The sequence below is a fragment of the Ochotona princeps genome, chromosome 21, assembly GCF_030435755.1.
Source record: "Ochotona princeps isolate mOchPri1 chromosome 21, mOchPri1.hap1, whole genome shotgun sequence".
Classification (NCBI taxonomy): Eukaryota; Metazoa; Chordata; class Mammalia; order Lagomorpha; family Ochotonidae; genus Ochotona; species Ochotona princeps.
Window position 1 is genome coordinate 38632109 of NC_080852.1, and position 18723 is coordinate 38650831.

Below are 18723 nucleotides of genomic sequence, written 5' to 3' on the forward strand. Positions count from 1 at the left end.
TGATGACTCCTGAGTGTGGGCCCAGGCAGGGTCTGCCCATTGCTCTGCTTAGGCCTCGGCCACGGTATCAAAGTCTGCAGTGACCAAGGTCCTCTGTGTCCTAGTCTTGAAGGTGGGGAGGGTGGTGATGCCTACCTGCAGTGACCTCAGGCTTGCACGGGGGCCAGACCTCCAGGTCTGAGATCAGGAGCCAAGCACACTTCCTGCTGTTCCCCGTACTCTGAGTGTTGTTGACAATCATGACCAGTACACAAGATTGCTGTGATGACTGGTTTTACTGTGACGGGCAGTATTGAGGGTTATCAGCAGAGACCCAGCAGTACCCACTGGTCAGCTCTGTAGCTATCTGGAAGTGTCCTCAGGCTCCCCCAGGGTGTTGTGATCAGCAATTTGGGAAACACAATCAATAGGCATCAACAGGCCTCCAGGAGATGGTGGAGTGATTGACACAGGTGGGGGGCTTGCAGCCACAGTGGGCAACAGCAGAGCTGCCCTTGTGGGGACCAATGGCAGAGGATGGGCAGGGTCCAGGCCAAGGCAGGGATGGTGGAGGGAAACACACAGCCCATAGCCCACAGCCCAGTCATGGCACCCTGTGTGTCCCATGGGTGAAGGGCAGCCCTAGGCTGTCGTACCACGGCTGTCAGGGAGCTGCTGACCACAGGACAGACTGACTCTGGCTCCCCCAAGACAGCTGTTGAAGCCTTTGCTTTGGAAATGAAAACCTAGTCGGGCTGGGGACCAGCCAGCAAAATCGGGAACATCAGGTCTTGAGTTTGGCAATTAGAATAGCAAAGAAGGCAAAGCGTGGAGAAGCCAGGATGGTGGCATTAGGGCTGAGGAAGACAGGCATTGCTGCTGTGTGCCTGTTTGTTTCCAATCATTTTTCTGGAACCTCAGAATGAGGCCAACCATGGGATGGCCCTGAGAGTAACCCAAGAACATTGCTGCAGGAAAAAGGGAGCCAGGCCTGGCTGTGGCTGGGTTGGGTGGGCAGGGCCAGGCTCCATGCTGGCCTCTGAGATCAGCCCCTGCCTGCCTGGAAGTTCTCTACAGGCTGCTTGAGGGTGGTCTCCTCGGGCAGGTGGGTTCGTTCAGTTCCAGGGACTATAACAGGATGCCTGGAGCTGTGCAACTCAACCAAGAAAAGAAGTCGGCCTGGCTTTCTTTCTCCATGTGGCTGACATGGAGACTCCATGGCAGATGGCACCACAGTGGCTAGCAAGCATGCAGGACGTAGCCATCCCAGAAAGGGGCAGGAGGCCAGAGAGGGACTTAGGAGTCAGGTGGTCCTTTTGTGGCCATGCCTCCAATGGGCGCTAACTTGACATCCCAGGAGGACCACTAAGCACCCCTGAGGGCCGTGTCCCTGTGACCTCAGTGCTCAACCAGGCCACACCCCTGCACATTTCTGAACATGCTCCCCCTGACCTCCCCCGTTCCCCTCGGCCCAGGAATCACACTTCCAGTACCTGGGTCTTTATCCCAACCATGGGGACCCAGAATCCAAAGACATGCCTGTTTCTCAGCCATTTCTTCTTGATACAACTTGGGGCTGAGGGTTGGGGAACGTTTTTCTGCCAAGGGTCATTTAAATGTTGGTAACATCATTCATGGGCCATACGTGATCATCAGCTCGAAAATGAGCCCACTATGTAGATTCATTGAATTTCAAGTCCTACCTGTGGTTGTCTTGGCGGAACCACAGAATAAATGGTTTTACAGGCCTGGTGTTCCCCACCTCTGCTTAACTGAATCTCGCAGGATGGGTAATTTATAGGGGATAGATTTATTCAGCTCCCACCCTGGGGAGGGTGGGTCAAGGTCACAGGTTGCATCTAGTGAAGGTGTTGTTAATAGCATCATTGTGGAGTCCCGAGTCCGTGCAGGGTGTCACATGCTTGGGGAGCAGCGCCCACCCCGGGGTCTCATCCCCTCCAGACATCCTCAGCACGTGGTTTTAGAGATTACAGTTCAGTGGACGTTGGGGACACAGACACCAGGACCCTATAGTAGGCACAAAAAACGATGCTGGTGCTGGAAATGACCTCTTCCTGACAGCTGAAAGGGGCTGGAGACACACCCTCTGCAAAAGTAGGACTTGTCCAATAAGCTTTCCAAAGCCCCCGTACCTCCAGCAAGGTTTCTCAGGGTGTTTCCTCTGTGTTGACATCTAAATTGAGTCATACATGGTGAGATGTTCATGGTCCAAGAATTGATTTCTCTCGGGAACTGTGTCAAGTCAGCAAAACTAAAACAATATTGCCAAATTATTTCTGGCAAATAAGTGTCCAAGGCGTGGTTCCTCTGACTCCCTTCTCTCACTGCACCTGCACTCCAGGGGCTGCGGCCTCAGTGTGCTTGGAGCCCCTGCTGTGTGCAGGTCTTCTAGGGTGACTTTTTTTCCCCACTCTTAACAGTGGAGCTTGGCTGCTTGTTTGAAAATCAGACCTCAGAACTCAGGCAGGAACTGCTTCCCTCAGTGGCCCTTCTAACATCTTCACTCTAGCTTAAGCACAAAGATTACAGTAGTGTTTGTTCAGGCTGGCTAAAAAGAACATCCCTGGGTGCTGTAAACCAGAAAGTCCAGTGGTACATCTCATCCCAGCCACACTGGGACAGCCAGGCTGTGTGCTTCCCCTGTTATGGGCATGACAGCAACAGGCAGTGTGTGACCCCCAATGACCTCATCTAGCAGCCCCAGGAGAAACCTGAGGGTGTGGTCAGTTCCCAGGCAAGGTGCTCTGCCAGGCCAGGCCCATGGCTGCTGGACGAGTTTGTGGGGCCAGGCTGGTCAGCACTGGTGCTCCCCCATGTTTTCTTCTGATAGAAGAGGATGATGATAGTTCCCTGTTAATGAACCTGGGACGAACAGCAAAAGATGGCCCAAGTGATTGGGGCCCCAAACCCACGTGGGAGACCCAAAAGATGCTCCTGGCTTCAGCTGTATCCCAAGTGGAACAACTGGGACTTGAACCAACCCCCATGTGGGATGCCACTTCTGCAGGTGGTAGCTTAACCTGTTCTGCTGTAGCATCGCCCTCCCTTTGTCCATTTCATAATCAATTATCTTGTTGCTGTTGAGTTTCCCAGGCTTTTTATAGCCCCTGGGTATTAATCTGTAATCAGACGCACAGGTTGCAAATATTTTCTCCCATTCTGTCAGTTGCATCTTTGTTCTGTAATTTTCCTTTGTAGCCCAGAAGCCTCTTAGCTTGATGCCATCCCATTTGTCTTTGCTTGCTTTTATTGCCTGTGCTTCTGGGTTTTTTTTTTCCAAGATGTCTGAGCCTATGACGGTGTCTTATAGAGTTTCCTTGGTGTTTACCTCAAGTTGTTTGGTGGTTTCAACCCCTGGGTTTAGGTCCTTAATCCTCTGTGAGGTGGAGGGACAAGGACTTGTCTCACATGTCTGCAAGTTCATCCAGCTTCCCCTGGCTTCTGTGGTCCCAGAAGTCCCTGTGGCTGCCATGCTGTGCCATGCCATGCCGTGGGAAACGTTCTCACGGTTTCCATTTTTATTTTATAATACATTGGCTGAGGCTCAAAGGAGAAGTGACTCTTCCAGATCACATGACCAGTGGGTGACACAGCAGAGGTGGGGGCCCCAAGCTGTTCCATCCATCTGTGTGCACCTGCCACATGTCAGGACCAGGCAGGGAGAAGACCAGCCTGGGAGGGCAGACCACACTTTGGGTCCAAAGCGCTGCGGAAGGGCTCTGTGTCGTAGGCTCTCAGGGCCTGGGCCAGGCTGCTGGACCCCAGCCTGGATGAAGGTGAACCAATGGGAGGCGGGGTGGTATGGAGGGGACTGACCTCAGACTGTGGCTGTGTCCTTGGTGACCCAAGCACTATCATGGTCATTTTGCAGCCTGAGTTCTGAGGAGCCCCCACTCTTCTATGAAGTAATCAGTGTGTGCTGAACAGAGGGCGCACAGCCTCCTGGGACACAGAGAGTTAGGGATCCACGGTGAGCTTCTGGCTCAGTGGTCAAGACACTGCTTGGAACATGTGCAGCTCTAGCTTCTGTGAGCGTTTGAGCAGTGAGCCAGTGCATGGAATATTCACACACAGAGGTGTAAAATGAACTTAAAAATGGAGAGGAAGACATAGGGTGGCTTCTTTGGCTCTGACGCGTGAAGGCTGCTGTGAGGAGTCAGGGGAGGCAGGTGTGGGCTTTGGGATCCCAGGGCCAAATTCTTCTCTCTGCAGATTGTTTCACCAGCTTGGGTCTGAGTCACGGGTCAGCATGGTCAGTGCCAATGCCTGCCCCTCTCCCACCCAGACCCCAGCTCCTGCCCAACCAGTTCCCTACCTGACACTTGTTCTTCTGTCTTCTAGAGCAAAGAGATTGGCCTGCAGATGCATGAGGAGCTCTTGAAGGTCACCAATGAACTCTACACGGTACGTCCTTCTTGGTGCTCGGCCTGGGCTGACCCAGGGCCTTCATGCTGCATCCTCCACCAGAGCCACTGAGGGTCAGCCCCATGGGATAGAGCAGCTCACATGCCAGCTGCCAGGTCTGTCCCTCTGGGCTGGGGCCTGGCAAGAATAACTGGCCCTGCAATATTAGGTGTTACAATGTTAGGTGTTACAGGACAGCTGCCAGGTGCAGGCAGCTATGGGATGGGAGGGCAGGCATGGGTTTTTGCTGCTCACTTATTGTGAAACATGGATAGGCCCGAGGCTGTGGCTCTGAGAAGACAGTTTGCATTGGGGGCCGGGGGTGTAGGGAAGGCGGAAAAAGCACCAAGCACTGCCAGCACCCCCTCTTAAATGTTACTATTTTTTCTCTGTGTACCTCCTGGGGGCCAGCAGCCTCTGCTTAGGTCTCTGCCCAGGGATCTGAGCCTTAGTCTGCTGCTCAGGAAAATTGGGGCAAGCATTCCCACGCATTCTGTGATCACACTCAATGGAGGAACTTGACTTCGGACTCCAATCTGCAACAGGGCTAACCTCTGGGATGTTGTTTCATGCAGACAGCAAGAGAGCCTGGCAGCTTCAAACCCCAGCTCTGATGTGCCATGTTTGGGTCCAAATTCTGTCGCTATAGCCAGTAGTGCGATCACCCCTCAGGGTGCCTGGGGACTGGGCCCAGCACCTGCCACGATACCAAACTCCACAGGCGACAGCACCTCACGTGGCTCTCCTCTTAGGCTCCCTCCCCCCCAGCCCTGGGTGGCTTCCGACACCCAGCATGATACAAGTGCTGGGTCGGGGGCTGATGGCAGGCACACATCTGTCTGTGCCCTGCACATAGTCGGGTTTCATTTGCTGGCTGTTTTCTCCTGTGGTTGGCTGGTCATGTAGATATGCAGGGCCTCGGGTGCACTGGCTGACTGCGGTACAGACAGGAGGTTCTGGCGTCCCCACGGTTGTCTGCCACATTTACGGTCAGGCTGAAGTCAGCAGCTTCACCATGGTCTCTCAGATGGGTGGTGGGGCCAAAAACTTGGGCTGTCTTCTGTTGTTTTTCCCAGGCCATAAACAGGGAGCTGGATAGGAAATGGAGCAGCCTGGGTACAAAGCTGCTCCCCAGGGTGCCTGCACCCTCTATCAGGGTGCTTGGTTCTTAAGCCTCAGCTGTGTTAGCCATGATAATAATGATGATGGTAGTGGGGGTCATGATAATGGCGGTGTTGGTGATAATAATGATGGTAGTGGAATTGACGCTCTTGCTGATGATATTGCTGGTGATGATGACAATGATGGGGGCCATGATAGTTGTAGTGGTGATGATGGTTTTGGTGGTGTTGGCAGTGATGGTGGTGGTAGTAGTCGTGTTGGTGATGGTGGTGGTGATATTGTTGGTATTGGTAATGGTGGTGGTGGTAGCAGTAGCATGTAGTGCTTACATGGATTTCCTATGGTCAAGGCAGTCTTCTTAGCTCTCCATGAACATTAGCACCTTTAGTGTATACATCAAACCTGAAGTACCAGTGCTGTTATTCATCCTTCCATGTGGATGAGGAAGCAGATGTCAGAGAGGTTGCGTGACTTGCCCGAGGCCACACTGCTGTGTGCCAGAGGACCTGCACTGAGCCAGACGCTGGGGCCCAAGTAGCAATTCTAAACCTGCTGTGCTTGGCAGGAGATGCCACACCAGTGCATCCGGGCAGAGGGAACTTTCCGTGCAGCAGGTTGATGCTGCAATCAATGCAAGCAGCCTCAGGAGAATTCTTTGTCCTGGTAAGCTCACTCTACAGGGTCATCATTTCTGAGTACATCAAAGATGGGTTCTAGGACCTTCCCTGCCTCCACTCCACCCTGGCCCTAGGAAACCAAAACCCATGAAAATACTAAGAGAATGCTAAGAAAACACCAAGAGAATAATTGTTACACTGCTTTCCACAGGGACAAATGACCCCCAAAATCTTCACATATTCAATGCTGATGTTGTATTTTGTTCCAAATAGTTTCACTTCAAGATTTGTTGTGTCTGTGGATGCAGAATTCGTGTGAATAGAAGGCTGCCTTCCTCCAGATAAGGAAGAGGAAGGAGGTGGGGCTGACTGGCCCTGCCCTGTGACTTAAAGGGCAGGTGGATGTCCCCTGGTGGGTGAATCTGCCCCTCCGCAGCTGCCTGATAGCCCCAAACAAAGGCAACCCAAGAAATTATCAGTCAGTGATCACACAGATGAGCTGTGGCACAGCTGAGTGGTAGAGTACAGCTCAGCCATAAAGAGAACTTCTGGGGTAGACAACGTGGTGCTCGGAGTTAAGCCACCACCAGTGTGCATCTTGCATGGGGATGCCAGCTTATGTCCTGGATACTCGACTTCCCATCTAGATCCCTGTTCTTATGCCTGGGAGGCGGCAGGTGATGGACCAAGGTCTTGCTGCTGCTCATGTGGGAAACCTGGAAGGATCCTGACTCTTGGCTCAGCTTGGCCCAGCCCTGGCTCTTGTGACCATCTAGGAAAGTGAACCATCAGATGGAAGACCTCTCCTGTCTGCCTTCCAAATAAACAAATACTTTTTAAATGTAAAAATAAAAGAACCTCTGACACATAAAACATCATGAGTGAATCTCTCTCTCTCTCTCTCTCTCTCTCTCTCTCTCTCTCTCTCTCTCTTTTGGCCAAGTGGAAAAAGGGAGACACAGAAGAGTTTATCCAGGGCGATTCCATGTGCTTGGGATTCTAGAACATGGACAATCCAAAGTACATCCTGATTGCTTGGGGCTGGAGTAGGGGTGGGCACGGGCTGCTAAGGGGCAGGGTGATAAACATGCTGTACCTCACTGGTTACAGGTGCATGGGGACTGGAGATCCTGAACCAGTATGTTGCCCTCTGGGCTTCCATGTCCTTTTTTATAGAGGTTGCTGAATTAGATGATGTCTAGGATTCTTTTTTTATGGTTCAAAAAAATCTCTCTTGTTATGATAATATCCGTTTTTAAAATATTTATTTGTTTGAAAGCCACAATTACAAAGAGAGTGGAGAGATAGAAGAAAGATTATCCATGTTGTGATTCACTCCACACATGGCCACAACGGCCAGCACTGGGCCAGGCCAAAGCCAGGAACCTTGCTTCATCCAGGTCTCCGATGTGGGCATAGGAGCCCAAGCACGTAGGTGACCCTCCCTGCTTTCCCAGACCATCAGTAGGATCTGAAGTGGAGCAGCCAGGACTCAAACCTGCTGGCATTGCAGATTGTGATGTCACCTGCTATACTACAAGGCCAGGCCCAGTGTCAAACTTTTTATATAGGAGGTAGAGTATTAGAAATCTGTTTTATAGACAGGGATGAGTTTATTCTAGAAGTATAAAAACAGTTTTGTGGTTATTTCTTTCGGGGACAGAGGCAGAGACACATTTTAGCTGAGAAAATGGTTCAAAGAGAATGTTTCCCACAGAGGTGCCGTAACTGCCTAAGGAAGGACTTACCAGTTTTCCTGGGCATGGAAACAGGGACTCGCGGCCACAGCTCATTCACTTAGCAAAATGTTTTCAGATTACCCAAGAGGTTGTATGTCTTAGACTCTCTGTTTCAGATTTCTGTATGCACTTGTTTACATTTAATTGAAACAGGCAGGAAGAAAGAACTCTTCTGTTCATTGGTTCATTCCCATATGACCATAATGGCCTGGGACTGAGCTGAGCCAAAGCCAGGAACTGTGAACTCAGCCTAGGTCTCCCGTGTGGCAGTCAGAGACCCAAGTACTTGGGCCATCCCCTCCTGCCTCACGGATGCACATTAGCAGGAATCTGGGTTCATAAGTGGAGCTGGGACTGAACCCTAGGCTCTGTGTTAGGGGGTATAGCCAGCTCCCGGGGTATCCATGCCAGTCACCAGCCAGCATTCCTCCTAATGGCACAGGATGGTCCCTTGTGGAGCTGTCTCATGTCGGCTGGTGTGTTCATGTGTTGCTGGTTGTTTGGGTCGCTTTCTGGCTGCTGCCCCTCTGAAAGCCTGGCTGGGTTCCGGGGTGGGAGCCCTCCCTGACCCCTGAGAGGCTGTTGACACATACCGTGCTGCGTCTCCAGGTCATGAAGACCTACCACATGTACCACGCGGAGAGCATCAGCGCCGAGAGCAAGCTGAAGGAGGCAGAGAAGCAGGAGGAGAAGCAGTTCAACAAGTCGGGAGAGCTCAGCATGAACCTGCTGCGGCATGAGGACCGGCCCCAGCGTCGCAGCTCTGTGAAGAAGATTGAGAAGATGAAGGAGAAGGCAAGTGGGGGCCCTAGGCTGCCGGAGACTGGGAACGGTGGGCCCGGGAAATAGGGCCACACGCTCCACTGCAGCCTTGGCCTTCCCAGTGCTAGCCCCCCAACCCTGAGCCCAAGCATGGGTGAAGGCTGCACTTGGGGAAGCTTCATCTTCTAGCTGGGCTGGGGGACGATTCCCAGCATTGGAGTCAGAAGAGCTGCAACAGCACAACAACACTTGCAGCCTCAGTTTGCAGATCTAACAGGAGTTGTAAATAAGTCTCATGTTTCCTGCCAGCTGCTGCAAGTGAAGCGCTGTCTGAGCTTAGTGATTCGCGATGCTGGGATCCTCTTGTGATGGCTTCCAGGGACAGGACATGTGCTGTCTTTGTGTCATCCTCATCTAAATGACCTTCAAAGTTTTCTTTTTGAAGAGGCTATGATTTGTTGTTGTGGAATTCTTTGTGCATCCACTCCACACAATCATGAATCGTTTGCTGGGCTCTCTTTGCCAACCATGGCCTCACATGTTCACTAAGATTCCCCCTCCAAAAGCTAGAGGAGTTTGACTGGGGACAAAATCCTAGGTCTAGACAAGCTGGAAAAGTCACTGGAGGCAAGGACTATGGAACTCCAGGGTACACAGGCCAAGAAAAACAGACTCAGTTAAGAACTAGGCAAAGGAGGCATTTCCCCAGAGAAATGTGGCCAACGATGACATGAAAAGATTCCCAGCCTCGTTAGTGAGGAAGGAAGAACAAACGAGAGCCAGGCTGAGATTCTGCTTCACACCCACAGTTGAAAAAGGCAGACAGCAGCGTGCATTGAAAGGGTGTGGGGCAGCTGCTGGGAGAGTGAGGCGTGGGTCTGTTGCTTCGGAATGCCTTGGCTCAGAAAGCCGTGGTGTTCGGCATTTCCAGTCTAGGGTGCGTGCCTGGAGACAGTGGAACACAGGACCCTGCAAAGACCCACCCAGCTGTATATTCATGGCAGCCCCCAGATGGAGCCAGCGGTCTGCTGGGGTGGATAGAGTCAGGGAGGGGGCAGTGAGGGTGGTGAAGAGGGGATGGGCAGAAGCGTGGTCCCTATCCCCAGTGCTGAATCAAGATTTGGAGGTAGAGGAAAGGAAGAGCTCCACCTGTGGGTGGAGGAGGCCCCGGGACCGACCGCAGTTGCTGGGGGAAGGTGGCCTGGCATTTGGGGAAGGCTGCAAAAGGGGTTGGGCTGCTGAGCTGAGTGTTGAGGCTGGCTGTGGTCTGCTAGCAGCATCTTGGATGCCAGTGAGGTTTGTTGGGAAACCGGCCGGATGGCCTGGCTTTGTTTTAAGTGGGGCGTAGCAGGAACTTCTGTGCAACCAAGTAGACACAGAGCAATTGGGCCAAGTTCTAAGAGGCCCAGCGTGCCATTCCTCAGGATGCAGCCCACCCAGCCTGGAACCCATGCCCTTCATACCTGCGGCTACTCACTCCTCTTTGCCTCTTGTCCCAACAAAATTCTAGCTTGCAGTTGGGTTGGCCTGGCCAGGGAAAGCCAGATGGCTTTAACTCCGCAGCCAGATTGCTGAAGGCCCATTTCTATGATTCACAAGTGAGTCCTGTTTAATTTTGTGAACACACACTTCAGTCCATCGCCTGGGCAAAGGAGAAGAGATACGGACCTAGTCCAGCTGCCTATCCAGACAGCTGAGTGTTGATCAGCTATAAAAAGGAATGTGGCTCTGACAGGGACTACAACAAGGATGAGACTTCCGCCCCATGTGCCAGGTGAAGGAAGATAGTCCCAAAGGATGGGGCAGCATGCCATAGCAGGTGGATGAAGGCTCCATGGTGGACCTGTTCCCTGACAGAGGAAGAGCTCAGAGCGGCCGAGGCAGGGAAGGGAGTGGCCAGTCATGGGTGTGGGAGCCGCTCATGGGAATGGGGGCTACTCACAGGAGTGGTGGCTGCGTGCGAGTGTGGTGGCCGCTCACAGACATGATGGCCATTCATGGGTATGGTGACCGCTCACAGGAGTGGTGGCTGCTCACAGATATGATATGTTATCCTGAGCTGATGACAATGTTCTAACCTTTGGCGACAGTGAAGACTGTACAACTCACAGGGTTCCCACAGCGTGGGCCAGTAGGGTCAGGACTCTGTGGGGTGGGTGCACAGCCAGAGAGGAGGTCACTGCCAGGGAACACGTACTCCTGGTAGTTCCCGGAGTGCAAGGACCTAGGAGGAAGTCAGGGGGCCTCAGGAGGGTCGGGGGGACCCCATCAGGAAGTTGGAGCTCTACATGCTGGAAGACAGGTTTAGGGGGCACTCTGAGGAAAGCTGACCTCCTGACCCCCTCTCCACACAGGACTCATTAGTCATGGCTCTCCTGCCCTCTTCTACTTCCTCCTCCCAGCCAGGCAGGGAAGTTGAAGTCAGGTTCAGGCTTGGGGCTGAGGTGCCTCTGGCTGGCCCCACTGCTGCCCCCACCCCTCCTCTCCTCTGACAGCTGTCCTGCGCACCCCTTCTGACCTCCCATCAGAAGGAACTGCCCACACCTCCCACTCTCACCCTACATGGGGCCTCACAGGGTGCTGCAGTCCCACAGGGATCAGGGCCGGCTGCAGCTGACTTCATGGAGTCTCCTGTCTGGTGGGGGCACTGGTGACCAGCAGTGGACTGGGAAGGGAAAGGCAGGTAATCCCAGCAGGTGGAGGAGAGAGAGTAGAGCAGCTGCAAGACAAGACCTGGGCCTCCCCAGGGCACGGAGAAGGAGCAGGTTATTTGGACAAGGCCAGCATGACCACATGACTTCAGCTAAGTGGAAGGAAGGAGTGGACCATGGGGAAGGATGGACTGCCAGGCAGCAAAGAACTTGACCTCTTAAAGGATAGATGAGGAGGCTGGGCAGCGGTCAGGGTGCCAGAGTGTCAGGCCCTGGCCTGTCCATGGCCCACTTCACGGACCATGGCAAGCAGAGGAAGTGGGGGTGGGGGAGGCCATCCAAAGGCTGCTGCTGGTAAGGGCTCTGGTTGCTAGCCTGTGTGTGCCCTGAGGGGTGAGCCTTGGTTACTAGGTACCTACCTGGCGGCTTGCTTGCCTGCCTCAGGCCTGGGAGTGAGTAGCATTCAGGAGGAGGGTGGCTAGTCCCCACGCTAGAGCTGACTGGCACTGAGTCCACGTCCTTTTGCCCTCTAGAGGCAGGCAAAGTACTCGGAGAACAAGCTCAAGTGCACCAAAGCCCGCAACGACTACCTGCTGAACCTGGCAGCCGCCAATGCGGCCATCAGCAAGTACTACATCCACGATGTCTCGGACCTGATCGACGTGAGCCCTGGGGCAGAGGGAGGCTGCATGCACAGGCATGTGGGGTGGCCAGAGCTCTTTGGAGCCCGTAAGCGTGCGGCATGCTGAGTCCCGCGTGGGCCCCTGTGGTAAGGTGGGGGTTGATAGGCTCGGCTGTCCGTGTGGTAGCAGGTAGGGAGCTGCACAAGGACACACAGCAGCTCCCAGGGGGCAGTTGGGCCAGCTGGGAGGAGTCAGGCAGGTTAAGCCAGGAAGGAGAAGCTGTTCTGGCTATGCTGGACACACTGGGGACAGCAGGGCCTGGAGAAGGAGTGCAGGGCCCTTGGCCAGGAGGGCATCTCCATCTCTCCTGCTTGCAGCCCCCTACCCTGAGTGCTCTAGGCTGGCTATGATGGCTCTGTGCCCACCAGCCCTGGGGTATGCTGTTGGAATGTCAGTCTCTGCCTTGCCCCTTCAGGAGACACACCTGACCCAAGAAAAGGGGCTGTGGCCTCCCAGATTGCCTGAGGCCACTCCCCCCACCTGCTTCTGGACTTCTGTCTTTACTGCTTTCTACCCCACCCAAATGTTTGCTGAGTCATTGCCTTGGGCAAGAGCTGGTGGCTCAGTCCTTAGGGTACTCATCCCTGTGGCGCACACTTTCATAGGCCACTGCAGTGTCAGGAGCCACAGGGTGGACAGTGGAGGACACCTGGAGCTCAATGGTCACTGTTAGTGAGGAGGACATCAAAGAAGGCCTCCTGGAAAAAGTGGCCTCCAAACTGAATCCTGAAGAAGGAATATTCCAGGCGTCCAGGCAGAGGGGATGTGTGTGTGGAACCCCGAAGTCAGAAAGGCAATGGGGAACTTGGTGCTTCAGGCCACCTCACAGCCCTCTTCTGAGAGCTTCGGCAGGGTCTGGGGGAGCAGAGTTCAGCGTGCATCAGGCCTGCAGCATGGTCAGCTCCGTGGCTGGGGCCCTCACGGACATCCTCCTGTTGTCCCCTCTTCCCAAGTGCTGTGACCTGGGCTTCCATGCCAGCCTGGCCCGCACCTTCCGCACCTACCTCTCGGCGGAATACAACCTGGAGACGTCGCGCCACGAGGGCCTGGATGCCATTGAGAGCGCCGTGGACAGCCTGGACTCCCGGAGCGACAAGCACACAGTCATGGACATGTGCAACCAGGTTTTCTGCCCACCGCTCAAGTTCGAGTTCCAGCCCCACATGGGGGATGAGGTTGGTCTTGCAGGCACAGTGCTTGAGGCCATGTCTTTGCTGGTCCTCAATTGAAACTAAATATTTGTCTGTAGGGGAAGGAGGGAGAGAGAGAGTGAGAGGAAGAGAGAGCATGAGTAAATGAACAATTGAGTTAGTGCCTACCCATTGGTTCACTCCCCCCAAATCCACACCAAGAACTGGAAGCTGGGAACTCAGTGCGGGTCTCCCTCACAGGTGGCAGGAACTGGGGACTTGAGGTCTCACCCTTGTCCCCCAGTCGTGCATCAGCAGGAAGCTGGGCTTAGGGACTAGAGCCAGAAATCAAACCCATGCGCTGGGATGTGGCTGGCTCGCCTTCTAGGCCCACGCTTGCATCCTTAAGCACCTGGGTCTTACTTAGCCCCGACTGGAAGATTTACAAAGAGCAGCATTCCACTGGCTGCTGGTTCTGCAGTCTGCAGGCATGGTATTGCCTCCCCATCCCTACCTGACCTTCACTGAGGACCGAGGTACCTGTGGGCTTCTGCTCAGGGCCTTGCTCCTTTCTGAAAATTGAAAAAGGGAGACAGAGCGGGCCCTTGCCCTTGGCCCTGATGCAGCTGCTGGACACCACAGAGTCACCCAGATGTGTCTCATAGGCTGCTCCTCCCTCTGGGAGCAGGGGACCCAGGCCTGCCTCAGGGATCCAGGGGGCTCAGCCTCCACCCTGGCCCTGGGCTTTGTTGACAGAGACCTCCTGTCCCTCATCACCCTGTTCCTGCTGGGGCATGGCTGGCACCCCAGCCCTCCAGGGGTGATGGTATAGGTGGACCAGTGGCTATCTCCCAGTGCCTGCAGGGTGCTGGTTCAGAACCCCCAAAGTCCACAGGAGCTCAAGCCATTACCATCCCCATCCACACATCCTCTCAGTCCTCCAGGTCACATCTGGTTGGCCTGTGACAGCTTGCATTGTGTATATACTGCATGAGCAGACTTTACAGCCTATGGTTCAGGGAGTCGTGATAGCAAGTGCACAAACTGCCTGTCTGCACGTGTTTGGGCCATGTGTGATGGCTTGCCCTGCAGGTGTCTTGTCCATGTACCGCTGGCCCTGTGGGCGTAGACTCTGTGGGTAAGGAGGGTCACGAGCCACCAGCTGCATCACCAATTAGGCTCAGGAGTGCCTGGCTGGGGTCCTTTTGCCTTCTCTCCCCTGGGTTTCTTGGAACATTTAGCCCTTGACCAGAGCTGTGTGCTTGCAAGCCTAGGACTTAGTTCTGTCCCATGAGATGACATCTGGACTCTCTATCAATCCCTGGGTGCCATCCATATGTGAAATGTGGCCGCTGGGAGACACAATCGTGGGTGCTGGGGTTCCCTTGGGGCTGCATGGACAATGTGCATGAGCCATGTGCCTAGTGCTGGTGGCCTTGCCTGTGCAAGAGGTGTCAGCCCAAGCTGGGCTCCACATAGGTAAGGAGGCCCCCGGCAAGCACAGGTGGTGGCTGTATCTCTGCAGGTGTGCCAGGTCAGTGCCCAACAGCCCGTGCAGACAGAATTGCTCATGCGGCACCACCAGCTACAGTCCAGACTGGCCACACTCAGGATTGAGAACGAGGAGGTGAGTGGATCCCACAGTGGCCAAGCTGGGCCTGTCCTGATTGTCACACACCCAAGAGTCCTCAACAGCCTGGGGCAGCACTCAGGGGACGCTAAGGGAAGGGGAAGTGCCCACCAAGGAGGAGGCAGGGCCTGTGCCCAGAGGTCCCAAGCCCAGAGGGAGCCTGGGGTAGCTGTGCCCGGTGCTAATCTGAACTCCGGGCTTAGAGGTGCTTTTCTGGATGCCTTGGTGCTTTTGTCTGTGGCAGTACATTTCTGTGCATTTCCTTGGCAGTAATAGCAGCTGGTGTTTGAAGTCACACCACAGAATAGAGAACCCGGATTTAGCACTTTGGAAAGAGGGGGTGTCTTCCTCAGTCCAATGGCCTCCCACCCAGCAGGGGGCCCCAGAGGGCAATGACAGCCATAGTAGTGGCTGTTGCATTTTGGTATGCGCTGAAGAGGCCACCCAGGAGACCCCTGACTGCAGCCTGGGCACCTCCCTCCACAGAGGGTGTTAACCTCCCAGAGTCCCCAGGTCACTGGGCTCTGGGGGATGCTGGCTCGGGCTGTGGGTAGCAAGGTGGTGCGGGGAAGTGCAGCCGTGTGGGAGGGCCCTGTCTTTGGCTCTCAGGAGGAGCCCTGGGCAGTGAGGGCAGGCAACTGTGGCCCAGCCCAGGAATGGCCATAGACACACATCACACTTGTGCTTCAAGCCAGGCCAGAGACAGGACATAACAGAGCCCTCTGCTGGTCCTTGCACGCCTCTTCCCCCAGAGGCTTTCAGGTTGCTTACATAGATATCAATGTGAATGGAGTTTAAAGTGAGAACCAGGACTGAAGAGAAAACAGCAGAGCCCATTTTCTCCATGTGGGCCACTCACGGGACAGGAATACCCCTGACTCTGAGCCCAAGTCAATCCGTGTTCAAAAGAACCAGTGTCCCCAGCAGGTGTTGCGTCAAGTCATATCCACCTGGGCATTTACAGAGCCCGTGTTGCGGTCTCAGCCCTGGTCTGGATGGAGAGTAAATGGGGCAAACTTGGCAGTGCAGTACCTGCTGCTGTGGAGTTGGTGTCCCAGGCAAGAACTGAAACATCAAGACAAGCCAGCCAATGGGTGACTGAGTGCGGGGGATGGGAGAGTGCTGCAGAAGGTTCAGGAAATGGACTCTGAAGATGAGTTGATCTGGGTGTGAAAAAGAAGAGGCCGATGTCTTCTATCCACCGCGTCACTCCCCAGTCCCTCAGGAGGCAGGAGCTCCATTCAGATCTCCCACATGGGGAACTAAGTGTTCTGGGAGAAAAATGTACGTGGTTTTCAAAAAAAAATTATTTTTCACCAAGATCAGTTTATCTTTTAATTTCATTTTTTTTTCTGCAAAATGTTCTAGGCACTCTCCTATTAGCCAGGGGTAGACGCCAAGCTAAGATGTCAGAAGAGGCTGATGTCACCAAGAGGGGACGTTGAGGCTGAGATCTGAGGGGCTGAAAAAGAGACTTTGGGACCTGGTGTTTGCACAAACACAGATGCTGGAGCGACCCCCAGCATGCAGGTTGCTGTGGAGAGTCAGACCTGTGTGGGAGGGCAGTCGGGTTGCTGTAGCCTACTTGTGTGGTCTTGGGGGTCCCACCTGGCTGCAGGAGAATTGGGTCCTGCTAGGGCAGTTGGTGCCCCCCTCTGCCACTTTTCCTGAGCTTCCCAGGGAAGGTTCCCACACTTGTCAGCAGAAATCACCCTGCCCAGTGAGGATGCCACCTGTCCCAAGCTCTGCCCTGCTCTCTCCTGAAGTCCAAGAACCCAGGGTCTTGGGTCTAAGGTGAGGGGGAGGAGACAGCATGGGCCAAAGGAGCCAGGCCAAGGTAGCAAACTGAGAAACGTGCTTGCTTAGTTCAACACCTCCTTCTCTAAGGTTCTCTTTGGTAGATGCAAGACCCTAAAATGACTGGTAGTTCGGGCCAGCCTGGTGATCTGTGGGCCTCACAACGGTGAGGTGAGACTAGCCACACGTGTCCTGCCTGTGCCCAGGGACAGTGTGAAGGGGGCACATCCCAAGTGCTAGCAGAGTAAGGGCGGTGTCTCGCCAGGTGAGGAAGACCCTGGACGCCACCATGCAGACCCTGCAGGACATGTTGACCGTGGAGGACTTCGACGTCTCCGACGCCTTCCAGCACAGCCGCTCCACCGAGTCCGTCAAGTCGGCCGCCTCTGAGACGTACATGAGCAAGATCAACATCGCCAAGAGGCGAGCCAACCAGCAGGAGACGGAGATGTTCTACTTCACGGTGAGGGATGGCCTGCCCAGTACCCACCAGCCAGAGTCCCTGCCCCAGCCTATGAGAGGGCGCTCGGCCCCATGGCGTTTCTCCAAAGTGCAGAAAGCAAGCTATCAGCGAGTGGCAATGGCATTGAGCTTGGGTGGCACTTAAGGAGATTTTCCTGCTCGAAAAGAGAGAGAGAGAGAAAGGGAGCTTGCACTCAGCTGGGTGAGCAAACATGGCCAAAGGGATTCAGGTGCAAGCCCCAAACAACAACCCTAGGAGTATGTTTTGGATTTGAGCTTGAATTCTCTTAAATTTGGGTATGGGCTTTAGAGACAGTGCCTTTGGCAACCCAAGAAAATTCCCTAGGAGTTGCTGGCCCTTTGTGAGAAACCCCCGACGGGTATCTTCCACTGGACCAGAGGTGGGAAAGTGGGAGCAGAAAGGGGCCTGGGGCTTGGGGTCACCATCTGTCTGTGGAGCCCTGGCTCTCAGAGCTGCAGATGCCTCAGTCATGCATCGGATGCTCACCCCGTTCAGCCACAGCCCTTCTCAGAGCCGGGTGCCCTCCCAGCTTCCTCCCTCCCGGATGGCCTCCTAGCTGGGGTCGGTGCTGGCCAACATGACCACCGCTGGGTTTTCCCTCCCTCCTCCTTGCTAGCCCCACACATCTCGCTCGAGAGGATTTCTGGCTGGTGATTGCGATCAGGGCCGGCCCAGAGCAAGGCTGATTCCACCCGCCAGCCCTTGCCTGGCTGCCGGGAGCTGGGGTGTGGCTTCCACAGGTGGAGCACCTCCACACTCTTAGCCTGGCCTGTCTAGCTCGGGCTGTACACAGCCTCCCAACCCAGGGATGCACCCCTGAACACACTCCATGTGCAAAGGTGTCCTCTTTATCTTCATGTTCTTACTGAAAAGGAGGAGAGAGATTGGCTTCCGATGATGGTCTGATCAGCTCAGAAAAGAACAGAATTATCACCATTCTCCTGCTAAACACTTAACATTCAAAGCTCTCTCTCTCACACACACACACCCCCCACAAGTGCATGTAAACGTATCAAAGCATGTATTTTTAAAAGTTCATGGAAAATGGAATTATAAAACAATTTTATTTTAATGCACCAAAAAAAATTTAAATTCATATCTCTTTGCCTTCAAAGCTCCCTGGAAACTATGGATTATTAGAAAATTGTGTGCAGATTCCTGCACCAAAGTAAATGTATCTTTTGCTTAACCTTCAAGATGTTTTGGGCAGGTGGAGAAATGCCACAGAGCATTCTCTCATCCACTGTCTGTCCCCAGGCCCTGGCACAGGCTCCTCAGCCTGTTGGCCATTGTGAAGCTGAGAGCTGGCATTTCAGCCCAGTCCTCCTAACCCCGGGGGCTAGGGCCCATTTTCTGGGCCCAGTCCTCCCGCCTCCCAGAAGCTGTGAAGTTGGGAGAGGCCATGAGTGAACGCCCTGACAAGGAACAGGGCTGGCGTGGTAGTGGGGAGAGCAGAGGTCTTTGCAGCCTCAATAGGTGTGTTCCTTTGAAGGTTCCTGAGCATCAGCCAACTTCTCTTCTCTGGATGCTGCTGGAGAACATGGGTGCTGGGGAGGTCCCACGTTCCTCATGAGGCAGGTTCTCTCATGGTGGAGGCCCCTAGTGGCTGCACACCCTCAGAAACCAGCTTCACCTGCCTACCAGCACCGTGGCCTCTGCGGATGGGGGAGCGTGGCTTCCAGACTGAGTTCAAAGAAGAAAACT

The 18723-nt window shown here is 54.3% G+C and overlaps 1 protein-coding gene across 3 annotated transcripts in view; it reads left to right on the forward strand.

The window, feature by feature from the left end:
- Positions 1 to 18723, forward strand: part of SRGAP3 (SLIT-ROBO Rho GTPase activating protein 3) — a 151120-nt gene that overhangs the window by 100822 nt on the left and 31575 nt on the right. For all 3 annotated transcript variants that reach the window (XR_009247314.1, XM_004581282.3, XM_058678393.1), the window contains exons 4-9: positions 4342 to 4404; positions 8492 to 8677; positions 11829 to 11957; positions 12932 to 13153; positions 14634 to 14735; positions 16801 to 16998. Coding sequence is in view for 2 of the 3 variants with exons in the window: in XM_004581282.3 (XP_004581339.1) it covers positions 4342 to 4404; positions 8492 to 8677; positions 11829 to 11957; positions 12932 to 13153; positions 14634 to 14735; positions 16801 to 16998 (900 nt within the window). In the remaining variant the exon portion in view is untranslated. The remainder of the gene's footprint in view (positions 1 to 4341; positions 4405 to 8491; positions 8678 to 11828; positions 11958 to 12931; positions 13154 to 14633; positions 14736 to 16800; positions 16999 to 18723) is intronic.